The 16,798-nt window shown below is 38.6% G+C and overlaps 1 protein-coding gene and 1 long non-coding RNA gene across 2 annotated transcripts in view; one reads left to right on the top strand and one right to left on the bottom strand.

The window, feature by feature from the left end:
* The window catches only part of LOC139942584 (gamma-aminobutyric acid type B receptor subunit 2-like), a 148,542-nt gene that overhangs the window by 125,171 nt on the left and 6,573 nt on the right, over positions 1 to 16,798 (top strand). The window contains exons 6-14 of the mRNA XM_071939445.1: positions 6,437 to 6,628; positions 7,371 to 7,604; positions 8,608 to 8,752; positions 9,366 to 9,522; positions 11,613 to 11,748; positions 11,868 to 11,975; positions 12,491 to 12,613; positions 13,515 to 13,625; positions 14,990 to 15,214. Coding sequence (XP_071795546.1) covers positions 6,437 to 6,628; positions 7,371 to 7,604; positions 8,608 to 8,752; positions 9,366 to 9,522; positions 11,613 to 11,748; positions 11,868 to 11,975; positions 12,491 to 12,613; positions 13,515 to 13,625; positions 14,990 to 15,214 — 1,431 coding nt within the window. The remainder of the gene's footprint in view (positions 1 to 6,436; positions 6,629 to 7,370; positions 7,605 to 8,607; positions 8,753 to 9,365; positions 9,523 to 11,612; positions 11,749 to 11,867; positions 11,976 to 12,490; positions 12,614 to 13,514; positions 13,626 to 14,989; positions 15,215 to 16,798) is intronic.
* Positions 966 to 4,061, bottom strand: LOC139942585 (uncharacterized). The gene is made up of 3 exons (XR_011786701.1): positions 3,265 to 4,061; positions 2,463 to 2,591; positions 966 to 1,927 (listed from the first exon to the last, which is right to left on the bottom strand). It is a non-coding gene; the product is annotated as an uncharacterized lncRNA (long non-coding RNA).

The following is a 16,798-nucleotide window of genomic DNA, read 5'->3' as shown; positions in this document are numbered from 1 at the left end:
CCTTTCTTGGTAACAAGTAATGGGGAGAGGTTGAAGGTATAAAACATTGTGAGAAACGGCTCCCTCTGAAGTGCCATAGTTTTTTTCCCTGTAATTATTCCCTGAAATTGATTTCGAGACCTCAGATTTAGAACTTGAGGCCCCAAATCAACCATCTAGCTAAACGCACACAACTTCGTGTGACATGGGTGTTTTTTTTTTCTTTCATTATTATCTCCCAAGTTCGAAGACCGATTGAGCTCAAATTTTCACAGGTTTGTTATTGTATGCATACGTGGAGATACACCAACTGTGAAGGCTAGTCTTCGACAATTACCAATAGTGTCCACTGCCTTTAAGCATGTTTATAGATAAAGGTAGATTAATTGATCCACACAAACTTGCCTCAAAACGCATGGTTTTCCGTATGCGTCGTGCTGACACGGCTTGCCAATTTTCTGAAAATGGCCGACCGTGTTATAGACCGTGGGATGATCATCAAAAAGGGCTCTAGTTTTCGAGTTTTGTGGTCTACCCTCTGCAACTACCTGAATTTTTCCCCAGATGTTCTTATGGTAGTCCTGAATAACATGTGAAAGTCGTCAAGGGCAAAACTTGCACAGTAATGAGTTATTTTAATTAGAAAATAATTATAGAAAAATAGCGCCCTCTATTGGTCAAAACTGGAGAACTATGCACAAACTCTATGGGCAAATCACCAAGTGCACAAACGAATGGGGAAAATATACTGGCTTATTTATTTTGCTTTCATTTACAGGTTTTCAGCTCTTTTCTCCCAGATTAATTAATTATTTAACATCCCTGGACATCAATCATTTCCCCAATTGAGTTATTTCAATTGTTTCAAATTAATGTCACTAACAAACTTTCTGGGCCTCATTTTGGTCATTTACTAAGTTTTCAGAGCTTAGACAGGCCTTAATTAAATTGTAATCGATTGAATGAATGAACTTGACAAAAAAGGATATTGTTGACATTAAGATTTTTTTAATTTCTTCTCTTCATATCATAATGACACATTTCTAGTACAATACTCATTGTTATCATGATGAATTATGTTACTTTCTTGAAAAGGCCCTTTTAAATTCCCCAAACAATTCAATTTAAAACAATAATAAATCCGTTTATGTGCCGTATAACCTATGCCTGGCGTATCCCCAAAAAGTCTTGACGTATTCTCACGTATCCACCTGTAACATACATAACTTCATTTTAAGTTAGTGATACGCTATCAATTCATTAGTCATACGCTTTGTATACGTTCAGTACGCTATGGATGCGATTCTGGGAAGTTGGGCACTCTTGAACTTTTAAAATGCTCGAACTAGTTTCTGTAGGCCTATACGCCGGCATACGTTAAGGCGATACACCATGGTGTGACAGGGCCGTTAACAATTTCAAAGATATAAAGATTTTACAAAATTGAATGAAAATAATATAAATCTAGTTCCCAAACTGTCTTTCTGGTACCACAGTAACTGATGGGTTAATTCAATTCTCAAATATTGTTCCACATTTATTTTAAGGTTTATATTTTGGTAAGCCAAAAGCTTACTTTTTACACATTGTACTTGTGCAGAATTCTCTTCTTGTTTTTTCTACTTTTCTATTGAAAATGATGATTCAGACAACATTTTGTTTAAATTAGTTATCATCAGAATAAACATCCCCGTCCGAGTCCTTTAAAGCCACTCCGCAACTGGCACAAAAGCATAAGTCTGTGCAGGGGAAATTGATTTGTTGACAGGAACATCTGCTGTGTGATATTTTCCTTTACATACTTTCTTCTTCAATCTGCATGATACACTGTTCGGGGAGCACGTTCAGCTGAGGCGTTTCAGAATCACCAGTGTCAGAGCGTAGCAACCTTTTGATCGTGGTTCACCTTCAGTTGTCTCGTTGCTAATGGCATCACTATTCTCGCGTTCTGCAAGCGAATTATAAAAGCATACTCGATGACTGAACAGACAGTACACAAAATAAAAACAATTTGTAGGAAAAGCAAACATGTACAGTTTTGGTGAAGGTAGATCAACTCATTGTTCCTTAATTGTAGTACACATCCAATCCAAAGTTTATTTAGGCAGTATGAATTTCTCATATCCAAGTGGCATGCCCTCATACCCTAGTCAACTTGTGCCCAACTACTAAAGGTCAATCCATACAAAACGTATGATAAAGAGCACTGGAAAGCTTTTGATATAAAGAGGACATTTTTACCCAATACTTTGAACTTTTCATTATCTTGTAGCAAATTCTTGCAAAAATTTACACAGATTTTATATATAGATTTTTTTATTTAATAGGGATACTGGTCCTGTTCACAAATACCAACAGTTAACCATATATTCATTTGAGTTTTTTCTCTCGTTTTCCTGAAAACAAAAGAAAAAAAGGTTAGAAGGTTACGCACAGTATTTCTTCTGGTGGACGAGAGTAATGAACAAGTTATTTTTTTTTACCTTCAACTTTTGTTCTTCTTTAGCTTTCTCAGATTAGTTTCTGCCTTTCTTTGTTTCTCCTACTACCTGCACGCTTCATTGTCAGCGAAAAGTGTTGATATACCACTAACCCAGAGCGGACATGTCATACTGAAAAGAAAAGAAATACAAATAAATGAGGCCCTAGTTTACTCATCTTATTTGAAAACAAAATTAGGCTTGTTCCCCTTAGTTTAAATACAAAATTTTAATTTTAATACCACATCTCAAAGAAATCTGGTTGTTTGCCTCTAGAATTTTAAGAATAAAGATGGGGATGTTATTTATTATTATTCAAGCATACTTCATCACGTGATTAGTATGGGGGTCTTGGGGTACGTGTATGTACCCTTGCCTTTCCTCCACTTCAGTGTTTAGTAAGTAAGGGCCAATTTAATTTTTCCTGAATCGTGTACATTTTTAATCGGCCTAGTGCATTGAATATTTAATGTTTTTTGATTTTTCATACTGTAGTCTGTACATGTAATTGTAATTACTAATTGTAACAGTGCATGTATGAATATGATGTATGTTTTTTGTTATTAATTCAAGTATTAAGTAAATAACTAAAACCGATGTGTGTCATCATCATGATTCATCACCAAAATGTGTATCCTCATCATGTGATCGTGACTCTGATTTCGTTTCATATATTTGAGAGATCGGAGCATTTCATTTTGTTTAACTTCATGACTTGACAAAAAAAAAAAAAAAAAAAAATGATTAACTGCTTTGCTTCGAATTGAAGCACAACTTATTCTGGAAAGAAATGTTGCCTAAATACCTTCAACTTCCACTAGTACATCCACGGTACTCCAACCAGCAGCTGCCGCTGTGCTTTCTGGTGAAATTGGATCGGAAGGTCTTGTCTTTTGTAGGTCGCTGTCATGTCATCATCCATGGCGTCCAAGCATACACATTTTCACATGTCATGATGATCATGATGTTTTTCCTAACCACTGCTGGGCCAACGAACTCCTGCCAGCGATAACTATTTTCCCGAACTAGCTCGGATTAAATTTATGTTGTTTTCATGTAACATAAAACGGGCCGATCTTCGCAACTTTCTTCCCTTCACACAGGACGAAGTTTCCTGAGAAGCGTAGACGACATCTTTCTGAAATCCTTCTCGAAACCACGGCTTCGGCTCCGCATGCTAGCTTGGCCCCGCGGTTGTTTTGGCAATTGTGCGTACTTTGCGTACGCACTCAGTCAGGGCTTCAGACGAGATAAGGGAACCTGAAGCTGAATCCAACGCAGGCGCCGTCGTTTCGAAAAGGGCCACAAAACCACAGGACTTCGAAACAAGCTCTTTCATTGGTCCACACATCCGCATGCATGTCATATGCGCTATGATTGGCCGAGCTTATAAGTCATCTATTTTTTTGTTGCACGTTCAGCCATTTATTCTCGCTGTATTATTGTGCTTCATTTCGCGAATAAATCCATACTGTGCAAGTTTTGTGCTTGACGACTTTTTTTGGGTGGTAAGTTGAATTTTCTTCAAATTTTGAGACCAAATGTAAGTAGTTGTGTAGGGTAGAGCACTGAAAAGCAGAATTTGGAGCATCATCCCACGGTCTATTATAGTTCGCCAATAACCACGCCATAATGTTCTACTTATAAAACATATTTCAACCATAAGCATCTCATAAAAACTGTTCCGAACGCTTTTCATAGACCAACTCACTTGATCCAAGCCAACGTGTAGCCTACCTTTAATTTGGATACAACCTAAAAACACATTATTTTTTAGAGCCTGCGGTGTAACATGAAGTTCGTTGACCGGTTGGGTGTCTTATAATGCAAATATCCATCACACCCAAGTTATATATAAATACTGTCCGGTTAAACACAGGCCCACCTGGACGTTACGTACCATACAAATTAGCATAATTTGATTACATGAATAAATTAACTGTAATGAGTGTCTGCGCGGGGGCCTAATGTGTTTTTAATGAGGTTTTTATATTGTTAAGGCCGCTATATTCCCGCACAACCCGAGGCCGCTTCAAAGGAAATGTGTCAATAATGTTGCGAGATTATTTGCAATGCCGGAAATCTTTCATGAGCATTTTAAAATAAAACTCCGTACTTCGGTCGTTTTTATCAAAGCGCCTTCTTCACATTTCGTTTATGACGCCGATAAACGTTTATGGCATGCAATTTTGTTGCATGGGTTTTTGTGTTACTGCTTGTCAATAACTTGGGGCCAAGTTCATGCGCTGCTTAACGTCAAGCAAATTTTCCTGTTTACTGTAGCAGAAAATATTGTGCTAAGGTGTAAGCGTATTTCACGGGTTAGCAAGAAAATTAGGCGGCCATTGTTGTACGTTCACCTTTGGATTTGTAGTAGCTTTTAATTTTGCATTGGGGATGAAAAATAATATATTATTCATTTTGGTTTTTGCGTTTCTGGGATTTGCATTGTGACGTCATTCATTTTCGCGCAGTGAGCATTGGAAGGTTAACATGCCTTTTCGTGTTCTTACGGTTAGCAGCGCTATGAAATGGAAATCGCACTATAAAGGCAGTGGACACTATTGGTAATTGCCAAAGACTAGCCTTCACAGATGCATAAAAACAAACCTGTGAACATTTGAGCTCAATCGGTCATCGAATTTGCGAGATAATATGAAAGAAACAAAAACACCCTAGTCTCACACGAAGTTGCGTGCGTTTAGATGGTTGATTTCGAGACCTCAAGTTCTAAACATGAGGTCTCGAAATCAAATTCGTGGAAAATTACTTCTTTCTCTAAAACTATGGCACTTCAGAGGGAGCCGTTTCTCACAATGATTTATACCATCAACCTCTCCCCATTACTCGTCACCAAGAAAGGTTTTATGCTAATAATTATTTTTAGTAATTACCAATAGTGTCCACTGCTCTAAGCACAAAGTCAGCCGCTATAAGCGGCACTATGAAATTAGGCACAGTGCGCTCACTTGGTGTGTCATACAATAATTGTTTTACTGATATTTCTCAATAACTACAGCACCCATGCAACTAATTTTAAGGAACGCTTTCTATTATCATCTTCAAACGGTGTTAGTTTGATGTAAATCTGTGACATTGTGTTATGTGTCGCGAAAAGTACATTGGAAACCGGATGTGCATAGAATCTAAACCCCGGCAGAAACTTGATGTAAAACCTTCAATTATGGAGTCCCTAAAGGCAGTGACTTTTATCTCCACTCATTTCCCTTTTCCTTCATTCAAATCACGCGAGTCGGATGAAGCTCAATTTTATCTAAAATGCTTCGCTGGGGAGTGTTGACCTGAAAGCAGACTCAAATCACGAGAGAGACTGCGAGACTGACGGAAAGCTATAAATACACCTACGCCTCCATAATGCGAGTTACTAGTTCCTTATTTCATCGATTCGCAATGGCCGATTCAATTATTATGAATAAGTTAATTCTGCAGTGGCCTCGGGATTCTGTATTCCATAGTGCGTTGCTGTTTTTATCTCCTCTTTCCCTGGGCAGTTCAAATCTTAGATACATGGGGAGAACTAAACCGAGAAGTTGGCCTAGATAAATTTTCTGTTGAAAAGGGAAAAATTATAGGTGAAATTAACTCACTTTTTATAAGGTAGGCCTATCGAGTTTTGTTCTCTTCTTATTCAGTGGTGGTCAAAAAATGCTTGAAGGACAGAAAGAAAGAAATAAAGACAGAAAAAAAGGGAAACAAAAATAAGAAAAAAAACATTTTAGTACTAGATGTGGAAACAATTGAAAGACAACAATAAAAATGTTAATGTTGTCTTGTACTTTATATTGTTGTCTTTCAATTTGTTCCACACTTTTTGACTTGTTTTTAGTGCAAATGCAAACAGGGATGTTTATTTTGTAAGCTGTGATCATGGAGAAAGAACTTGCTGTTATGAAATTATACATTGAATAATGGTGTTTTAACAATAAATAATTGTTTTAATAATAATTATTTCACAGGCGTTCAACCAAGGTATGTACGGCAAGACGCACGTATGGCTTCTACCTGGGTGGTTCTCTGCCGATTGGTGGCGCACTGTAGATAAATCAGACGGCTGTTCGCAGGCGGATTTACAGCTGGCGCTGCAAGGTTTCTTATCGACGGATATTCTTCCTTTGAGTGGCTCTGAAGATGAGACAATATCGGGATATGTAAGTTTTGAAGAGGGAGAAACTGAATTAGATGGGTTGTAGGTTCTGTAGTGGGACATTTCTTTGGTTTTTGGTTTGTAGGTTTGTTGTAAATTTACTTTTTTTAGTTCTGCTGTCTCTTATGTTTATGTTGTGCGCAATCTTTGAAGATGTACTTTTGACAAATTCGCGCAAGCCACCATTTTGTCAAACCTTGTTTCTTTGTGTGATTATGGAATTTGCGCAGAAGTAGCCAGTGCGCAACTTTTGAACACCGCGCGATCTCTGTTTTTTGGGGGAAATCTTCACCACTTGTCATGACCGTGAATTTAAAGTATTTTGTTTGTTGAATTGAAGAAAATTTACCTGAATTTAAGAAAAAAACTACCACCAAAAGAACAGTGTCACACAGATGCTGAAAAAAACCTCCATCCAATGGCAATCTCTTTATGAACGCCGGGCCCCACAGCAACAATAATATTAATAATATAATATAATAACATCAACAAGGGTCTGATGTTTGAATCAAGGCCAGTTTAATTTCCCTTGTGTGAGAATTGATATTGTTTCTCAAAAAGTAAAGCATTTCATGGAATAATATTTCAAGAGAAGTCTTTCACCATTACCTTCTGCAAACCCTGTAAATTATTTGTAAATCTGTGAACTTTTCTTTTTTTTCTGTACCAAAAGTGTATAATGGCTTTAAGGGAAAGTTCTGACGGGTGTTTGTTTTATTTTCTTTCTTTGTTCATTATTTTTGTAGACGCCGAAAGAGTACGAAGAGCTATACAACGCAAACCGTGGTGATGAATATTCAACGTTTCACGGCTATGCGTACGACGGGGTCTGGGTCATGGCCAAGGCGTTCGACAGCGTTTTGGAAACCCTACGAGCGAGAGGAGACCTCGACAGGTTTTGGAATTTTGACTACACCGATGACGGTCTGCTTGAAATGTTCACCAAAGCAATGAATGAGACCAACTTCAGGGGTGTTACGGTTAGTATTAGGAAAGCAGCATCCAACGAATCCCTTATAATGCTTATTTATACCAGTGCCTTTAAAGACAGTGGACACTATTGGTAATTACTCAAAATAATAAATTGGCATAAAACCTTACTTCATGTACTTGGTGACAGGTAATGGGGAGAGGTTGATGGTATAAAACATTGTGAGAAACGGCTCCCTCTGAAGTGCCATAGTTTTCGAGAAAGAAGTAATTTTCCATGAATTTGATTTTGAGACCTCAGATTTAGAACTTGAGGTTTTGAAATCAACCATCTAAACGCACACAACTTCGTGTGACAAGGGTGTTTTTTTCTTTCATTATTATCTCGCAACTTCGATGACCGATTGAGCTCAAATTTTCACAGGTTTGTTATTTTATGCATATGTTGAGATACACCAACTGTGAAGGCTAGTCTTTGACAATTACCAATAGTGTCCACTGCCTGTAAAGGCACTGTACCATTTGGTTATTGTCAAAGACCAGTCTTCTCACTTGGCTTTGTCATTTGAGTGCAAAAGCATCGGTGCATTTTTGTACATTCAGAATATTTTAAGCGCTGTGTACTCAAAGAAACAAGTTGCCTTGGATCAGACGTGTTGGCCTATGAAAAGCGTTTGAAAGATGTTTTAGAAGTAGAATATAATGATCCACACTTAAGTATCACTCAAAATTGCACGGTTTTCATTTTACGTCGCGAACTAACACGGTCGGCCATTTATGGGAGTCAAAGATTTGACTCCCATAAATAAATGGCCGACCGTGTTTGTCGACGAGGTAGAACGAAAGCCACGCAATTTCGAGGCATATTTGTGTAGATCATTGTATTCTACTTTTACAACATCTTTCTAACCATATCGATTTTATAACAAACGGTCCAGGATGTTTTTTAAAGACCAAGTCGACCGATCCAAAGCAACGTGTTCCTTTAACATTTTGCGAATAATGTAACTTCCAATTCACATTACTTCATACAATTCACTCCATCATTTACAGGGAAGTGTTCAGTTTCGTGAAGGGGAGAGGCTTGGTTCGACTGTTCATAAACAGCTACAGGGAGATGTAGAGATGAAAGTTGCTGAGTACTACGCCGTGACAGACTCGCTAAACTTATCTTCCGGGAGTGGCTTCAAATGGGCAGGTAATGAACTTAACTGAATTTTCTATGAAACACAGCTAAATACTTATGTAAATTTTTGTATACCGAGTACTCTCCTTAGTTTGTGAAAACTGACAACAGGCAAATTACTTAGCTGCCATGGGATTCAAACCCCTAGCCCTTGCATTGCTACTAGGCAGATGTCTTACCACTAGACCACCAAGGTAGCCCGGTGGCTAGAGGCAGTTGAAATTGTATGTGTAAGCAGCAAGTACCGGGGTACCGCAACGGTTTTATTTCAGCACTAACATATGTGATTTCTGTTTTTGTTTTTTTCTGATTACTTATATCGTTGCGGTACCCAGTGCCAAAACATATAGGATTCGAACTGCCTCTAGCTTCCGGGCAACCTCGGTAGTTGGTAAGACACTGCTCTAGAAATGCAAAGGGTCATGGTTCGAATCCCACCCGATGAACATGCCTTTTCAGAGGACTCGGGGGAAAGTACTGAGTATACAGTGCTAACACACATCGGTGTATGTGATATTATTTTACAGGACTTAGTCAAAAGTACTGAGTATACAGTGCTAACACACATCGATGTATGAGTAAAAACCAAATAGAATATGATTTTTGTTTGTTTTTGTGGTGCCAGGTGGTGGAGATAAAATACCCAGAGACACCCAGGTGACAAAGACTGAGTTTCTGACGGTATCGTTGGCCCTCTTTGGTGTCATGTCTTCCATCGCTGTAGCAGGCATCATCATGGCTCATGGGTTCCTCTTCTTTAATATGAGATACAGAAACCAAAGGTAAAGCAATAAACGGTGTGTCGTGAAAGAAGGATCAAGCACACCAGACACAAATTCTGGTGTTTCTAATCAGCAGAGTGTGACTTTGGCTTTTAGTACCGAAAACACATTTTAGTTAAAGGAACATTACAGAATTGGTTTTGATAACAAAACAGTTGCTGGCAGTGTAAACACTTTATGTAATCCACCATATACATGAACTGACAAACCTGTAGAAGTTTGAGATTGATTTGATCGGCTATCTGGGTCACGAGAAAATCTTGAAAAACCGATAACACATTTTGCATTGCATCGATGCCAAAATACAAAATGAATAAAACGCTCACCGAGCGATAAACTCCAAATGCGAAGTTAGATTATTTATTTCTCATCAAGAATGACATTTCAGACAGAAATATTTCAAGGGATGTTTTCTACTATCATCTTCAATAGACCGTGTAAGTTTTATGTAAATCTGTGATCTTCACAATTTTTGTTTCTTACCAATTCTGTAACGTTCCTTTAAAGGCAGTGACGAGTAATGGGGAGAGGTTGATGATATAAAACATTGTGAGAAACGGCTCCCTCTGGAGTGCCATAGTTTTCGAGAAAGAAGTAATTTTCCAAGAATTTGATTTCAAGACCTCAGATTTAGAACTTGAGGTCTCGAAATCGACCATCTAAACGCACACAACTGCGTGTGACAAGGGTTATTTTCTTTCATTATTATCTCGCAACTTCGATGATCGATTGAGCTCAAATTTTCACAGGTTTGTTATTTTATATATTTGTTGAGATACACCAGCTGTGAAGGCTAGTCTTTGACAATTACCAATAGTGTCCACTGCCTTTAATGAAGTTGTTCAGTTTTAACCGAATCATGTAAAACCCTTTATCATCAGACAGGCCTGACCTTGCCTTGAATGACCATTTAGAAATCACTTTCTATATTATATTATTATTATTATTATTTATTTGACAAATACAAACAAACCAAAGTTACAATAGCACAGGAAAGAGTATTAACGGAAAAACAGTATAAATAAAAAAAGCAAGAAATAAGGAAAATAAATACAAAATTATATAAAGTAAGAAACGTCGGAGCATGCAGGAAGGGAGCAAGCTGGGTAACAAAAGTAAACCAGATTACTGTTGCTCGGAAGCATGCTGCCCCACGCATGACCAACAAACACAATGAACTCAGAAACAATCATAGTGAAAGGAAACCACCTGCAATCAACCAAATTGAGCATCTAATACACTGTGATTTAAAGACACTGGACATTATTGGTAATTGTCAAAGACCAGTCTTCACAGTTGGCAGTTGGTGTATCTCAACATATGTATAAAATATCTAACCTGTGAAAATTTGAGCGCGATCAGTCATTGAACTTGTGAGATAATAGTGAAAGAAAAAACACCCTTGTCACACGAAGTTGTGTGCATTTAGATGGTTGATTTCGAGACCTCAAGTTCTAAATCTGAGGTCTCGAAATCAAATTCGTGGAATGTTTTATACCATCAACCTCTCCCCGTTACTCGTCACCAAGAAAGGTTTAATGCTAATAATTATTTTGAGTAATTACCAATAGTGTCCACTGCCTTTTAAGACACTGGACATTATTGGTAATTGTCAAAGACCAGTCTTCTCACTTGGTGGATCTAGACATAAACATAAAATAACTAACCTGTTAAAATTTGACCTCAATTGACCTCAATTGTTGCGAGATATGAATGAAATAAAAAACACCCTTGTCACACGAAGTTGTGTGCTTTCAGATGCTTGATTTCGGGACCTAAAAATCTAATTCCAAGGTCTCAAAATCAAATTCGTGGAAAAATACTTCTTTCTTTAAAACTACGTTACTTCAGCGGGAGCCGTTTCTCACAATGTTTTATACTATCAACAGCTCTCCATTGCTTGTTACCAAGTAAGTTTTTATGCTAAGAATTATTTTTAGTAATTACTAATAGTGTCCACTGCCTTTGAAATGTTTTAAAAAATAAATTTATTTTGTTAGGCAACAACTTTCATTTTACCATTTTTAGACCGTTGTATCTTTCTCCGCGGTATTTTCATATTTTCTTTCCCTTATTTTCCATTTCCTTAGGTACATCAAGATGTCGAGTCCATTCCTGAACAATCTGATCATCATGGGCGGTATACTGACCTACGTCAGCGTTGTACTTCTTGGTATAGATCATGGTGTCTCGCTGAGTGAACAAGCCTACACCGTCATCTGCACGGTTCGTATACCTAGTCTAATCTAACAGTTTCTTCGGTAACAGACCAAGTGCTTTATAAGAAGCCAATATTATTATTATTATTAGAAACTATTTCTATTTTCTCCTGTTTGTTGATGCAGTCGCGAGCATGGATTCTCTGCCTTGGCTTCACCCTTGCCTTCGGTGCGATGTTCAGCAAGACCTGGAGAGTGCATCGGATCTTCACTAACATCAAGATGAAGAAAAAGGTAAACATTTTGTGACATTCTGCTTTTCCTGTTTAATTTTTTTTAAGAGAGGTCGCCTATTATCATCCTTTTGAGGTATGACGGACACTTTAGGAGTGTTACATGTAATTTTGGTTTTTACCCATACACCGATGTGTGTTAACACTGCATACTCAGTACTTTCCCGAGTCCTGTGAAAAAATATCACAGTCATGTTACTCAGGTGGGATTCGAACCCACAACCCTTGCCATTCTAGAGCAGTGTCTTACCAACTAGACTACCGAGGTTGCCCGGTAGCCAGAGGCAGTTCGAATCCTATGTTGTGGCAGCGGGTACCGCAACGATATAAGAGATGTTAAATTTGCATCGGGGATAAAGAATTTTAATTTTTTTTTTTTTTAGGAGTGCACAATGTTTGTATGAGAAAGATTGGCTGTTGCCAGCTTGGTGTTTATATCCCATGTGGGAGTTTGCCACATTCCCTTAGTGGGAAGATCATCTAAACAAACACAATTTGTTTTTCTTGTCTTAACAGGTGATTAAAGATGGCCAGCTGATTGCCATCGTTGGCTTCATGGCTGTGATTGATTTGGTGATACTCATCGTATGGCAGATTGTAGATCCAATGAAACCAGCTACCATCGAACTCAGTCCCAGGGTAAGGTTCATCATCACATTAGGCTATCATGGGGGGTCGAACATTAGTTTAAACAGTTACTCATAGTAGAATATGTGTATAACACTTAGATCGGCCGCGTGTACATACGCGCCATAAGCCATACACTAACATTCCTGGTTCTTCATGGATGCGCTAAAAAGTCACATGTGCTGGTTTTACTGCACAGGAGATGAACATGTGAGATAGGCCTTAAACCACAGAGAAGATTTGTTCTTTGTGATGAGTGTCTAGTGTTGTGGGATGTGCCAGTAGACTTTTACTGCCATTAAAGGGAAGGTACACATTTGGACACGTTAAAAGTCACTTGCTGGTTATGAACGTTGGAGATAGGCTAATGGTTAGTAAGTAGATGATGTTGAGTTCATGGCTGTGATTAATTTGGCGATACTCATCGTATAGCAGATAGTTTGTTACGATTTTTGTTTCTTACCAGTTCTGTAACGTTCCTTTAAAGGGAAGGTACACGTTTGGAAATTAATCAAAACAAATATTGACTTGAATACTGACTTGGTACCGAGCATTGGAGAGCTGTTGATGGTATAACACATTGTGAGAAATGGCTCCCTCTGAAGTATGTAGCATAGATTTTGAGAAAGAGGCAATTTCTCACTAGAAAATAAAAAACTTCTAGCCAGAAGTCTTATATTGAGATTTCTCATCATTTTCTTCCAACTTTGATGACCAATTTAGCTCAAATTTTCACAGACTTGTTATTTTATGCTTATGTTGGGATACACCAAGTGAGAAAGTCTACTGGCACATCCCACAACACTAGACACTCATCACAAAGAACAAATCTACTCTGCAAAGTAGTATTACCGTGAACCGAATACATACAACTATTCTTGTTCATTTCTACTTCATGTCTCTTTGTCAATAGATGGATACGTCTGGTCGTGATATCATGATCATACCTGTGATTGAAACCTGTGTTAGTTCCCAGATGACCATCTGGCTTGCTGCAATATACATCTACAAGGGAGTTCTTATGGTAATAATTAGGGAATAACAGTGCGAGTACCCAGTCTTCACTGCGTGGTAATGACCGGGTTGGTGGCTGGCGCTGTTAACAGACCGAGCCGGAGGCGAGGTCCGTTAACAGCGCCAGCCACCAACCAAGGTGCGTTAATCACATTACTGATCTTTGAGACCAGTGACTCTTTTAAATAATGATCTGTTCAGCGCCTTCACTGGGGTCAAAGGAGGCAAATGATTGGACGATAGCTGTTCCTTGTGCATTAAAATGCGCGCATGAGCTCAGCGTCAGTTTATACGCGCGCACATGTTACACGCGCGCACTCAAAATTGATACATTTTCAGTACGCGTAAGTGCCCGAAGTTGCAATGAAACTAACAGGGATATAAATAAGCATGCGATACAGTGCATCGCGCAAGGTTTACACAATGTATGCTGATCTAGTGGCCACTTATTCGCTATTTTCCAAAGCCGGTCTTTATACCACCGTTAACACTCCCACACGTGACCGGGTTTTGACCAATCAGAGACTAACAGTGACTCATTTGCCCAAGATAAAACCCCCAAAACACCTTCATGTCAGTGCAAAAACATTGTATTTCCTAAATTTGCATTTGGGGATCTTGTCAAAATTATCCCAGGACAACTAGCGGATACAAACTGTCACAGACAAGGTTTTTTATCAACCGTTAATTCACCCTGTTTGAAATTGGGTGTCGTTTCAAAACATGAGAGAAGTTCACATTGCCTGGGTTTACCTTGCGTACAAACTGCCCAGACTTAGATCGCTATCCACTGGAAAACAAGCATGGGACGTCAACATGTCTCACTAAAAAAAAATCACACTACACGTCTTATAGCTCTAGTCAATTTTGTCTTTACTCCTTGTTCAACCCCAATATATATTTCTAGCTTTTATGATTACTCTGTTGTCTGTTTTCACAGATATTTGGTTTGTTCTTGGCGTGGGAGACTTGTTGGTTCCAAAACAGCTCTGTTAAATTTGTCTTCGTTCAATCCCAAATTGTTAGGATTATCTACGTTTTTTTCCCCAAGATATTCTGTTTGTCTTTGGCGTGGGAGACCAGTCACGTCAGTATACCAGCCTTGAATGAACCTTCTCTTTTTGAGTAGTGCACTGGGTTCTTTTTCGTGCGTTACACAACACACGGGACCAATGGTTTTACATCCAATCCGAAAGACGAAGAATCATTTTTAAGTGCCTTGTTTAAGGACACAGGTGTCACGACTAGGACTCGATCCCACACTCTGCTGATCAGAAACACCAGAGTTTGAATCCAGTGCTCTTAACCAGAAGGCCATAACAGGCCATTGCAAATTTAACACCTATTAAATCTGTATTGTGTTTTTTTCTCCAGATATTCGGTTTGTTCTTGGCATGGGAGACCCGTCACGTTAGTATACCTGCCCTGAATGACAGCAAGTACATCGGTAGTAGTGTCTATAACGTGGCCATCATGTGCGTGTTGGGCGTGGCGCTGTCGTCGGTCATCACTGAGGATCCGAACGCGTCTTACGGTCTGGTGTCGGTCTTCATACTATTCTGCTCCACGGTTACTCTATGTCTTGTTTTTGTGCCAAAGGTAAGGGTTCCCATAGACTGGTCTACTGTCTTTATCCGCAAGGATACAATAATAATAATAATAATAATAATAATAATAATAATAATAATAATAATACAAATTTATACCGCGCTTAAAACCTCGTTTCTAAGTGCATGGTGCTGGTGTCCTGGTGAAGACTATACATGTAGTAAACCAGGGCAAAAGCACCAATAGCAAAATAAGCAAACAAAAGCAGAAATAAACACAACAGAAAAAAACAGGCTGCAGAATGGGGTAACTACAAAGATTTGAACAAGTGAGTTTTCAACATAGTTTTAAAGGAACACGTTGCCTTGGATCGGACGAGTTGGTCTATAAAAAGCGTTTGTAATCGTTTTTTTATAAAATGCATTTGGTTGGAAAGATGTTTTAAAAGTAGAATACAATGATCCACACAAGTTTGTCTCGAAATTGCGTGGTTTTCCTTTTACTGTGTGAACTAACACGGTCGGCCATTTATGGGAGTCAAAAATTTGACTCCCATAAATGGCCGACCGTGTTAGTCGACGAGGTAAAAGGAAAACCGTGCAATTGCAAGGCATGTTTGTGTGGATCATTGTATTCTACTTTTACAACGTCTTTCTACTCATATGCATATTATAAAAAAGGGTTACGAACGCTTTTCAAAGACCAACTCGTCCGATCCAAGGCAACGTGTTCCTTTAAATGTCTGTAAGGAAGAAGCATTTTTAATTTTGGGAGGGATAGTGTTCCATAATTTGAGAGCTGCAACAGTTTTTGTAGCCGGGTTGAAGGAACTTTTTTTGTTGAATTGGTTCTGAGAGATATGTAGGACATTGACCATTGGATAAAAGTGCAGTGACGTATAAGCTTTTCATAGCTCTGTTTTGATTGGTCTGAGGTTGGTGCAACTGACAAAACAACACCTCGGACCAATCAAAGCACAGACGGAAAGCTTAATTTTGGTCATCAGTATGGTCTGACGAGAAGAAGATCAGACAATGCTGATTGAAAACATTCAAACCAAACTGATCGAAATGTTGAGCTGTCAACCACCAGTTCTTCAAAGAATCAACACTACTCAAAAGAGATTTACAAATGCTGCTACTGCAAACCCCACCTTGGCTCAATTTCTTGGCTTTGCTTACCTTGCCGAATTCTGCGCTTACGATCACCATTCTCTGCTTACAATGTACATGGAAGCACCGTATTTCTGCACTAGCTGTGTAAGCAGAGAATGCCTAGTCAATTGGAATACGCATGTGCACAAACCAAAATTCCCCGCTAATCCATAAAATACGTACATGTAGGCTCGACGTAAGCAAGGAATTCCCTTAAACGCAGATTCTTTGCTTACGGTAAGCAGAGCCATGAAATGGGGCCCAGATTTTACTCCCATCATGCATAGTTTCAATTCCTACCTATAAGGAACACGTTGCCTTGGATTGGTCTTTGAAAAGCGTTTGTAATCGTTTTTTATAAAATACATATGTGTAGAAAGATGTTTTAACAGTAGAATACAATGATCCACACAAACATTCCTCTAAATTGTACAGTTTTCCTTTTACCTCGTCGACTAACACAGTCGGCCATTTATGGGAG

The sequence above is a fragment of the Asterias amurensis genome, chromosome 10 (genome assembly GCF_032118995.1).
Source record: "Asterias amurensis chromosome 10, ASM3211899v1".
In the NCBI taxonomy this organism is placed as follows: Eukaryota; Metazoa; Echinodermata; class Asteroidea; order Forcipulatida; family Asteriidae; genus Asterias; species Asterias amurensis.
Note: the sequence above shows the minus strand (reverse complement) of the source record. Positions and strands in the feature narration are given on the sequence as shown.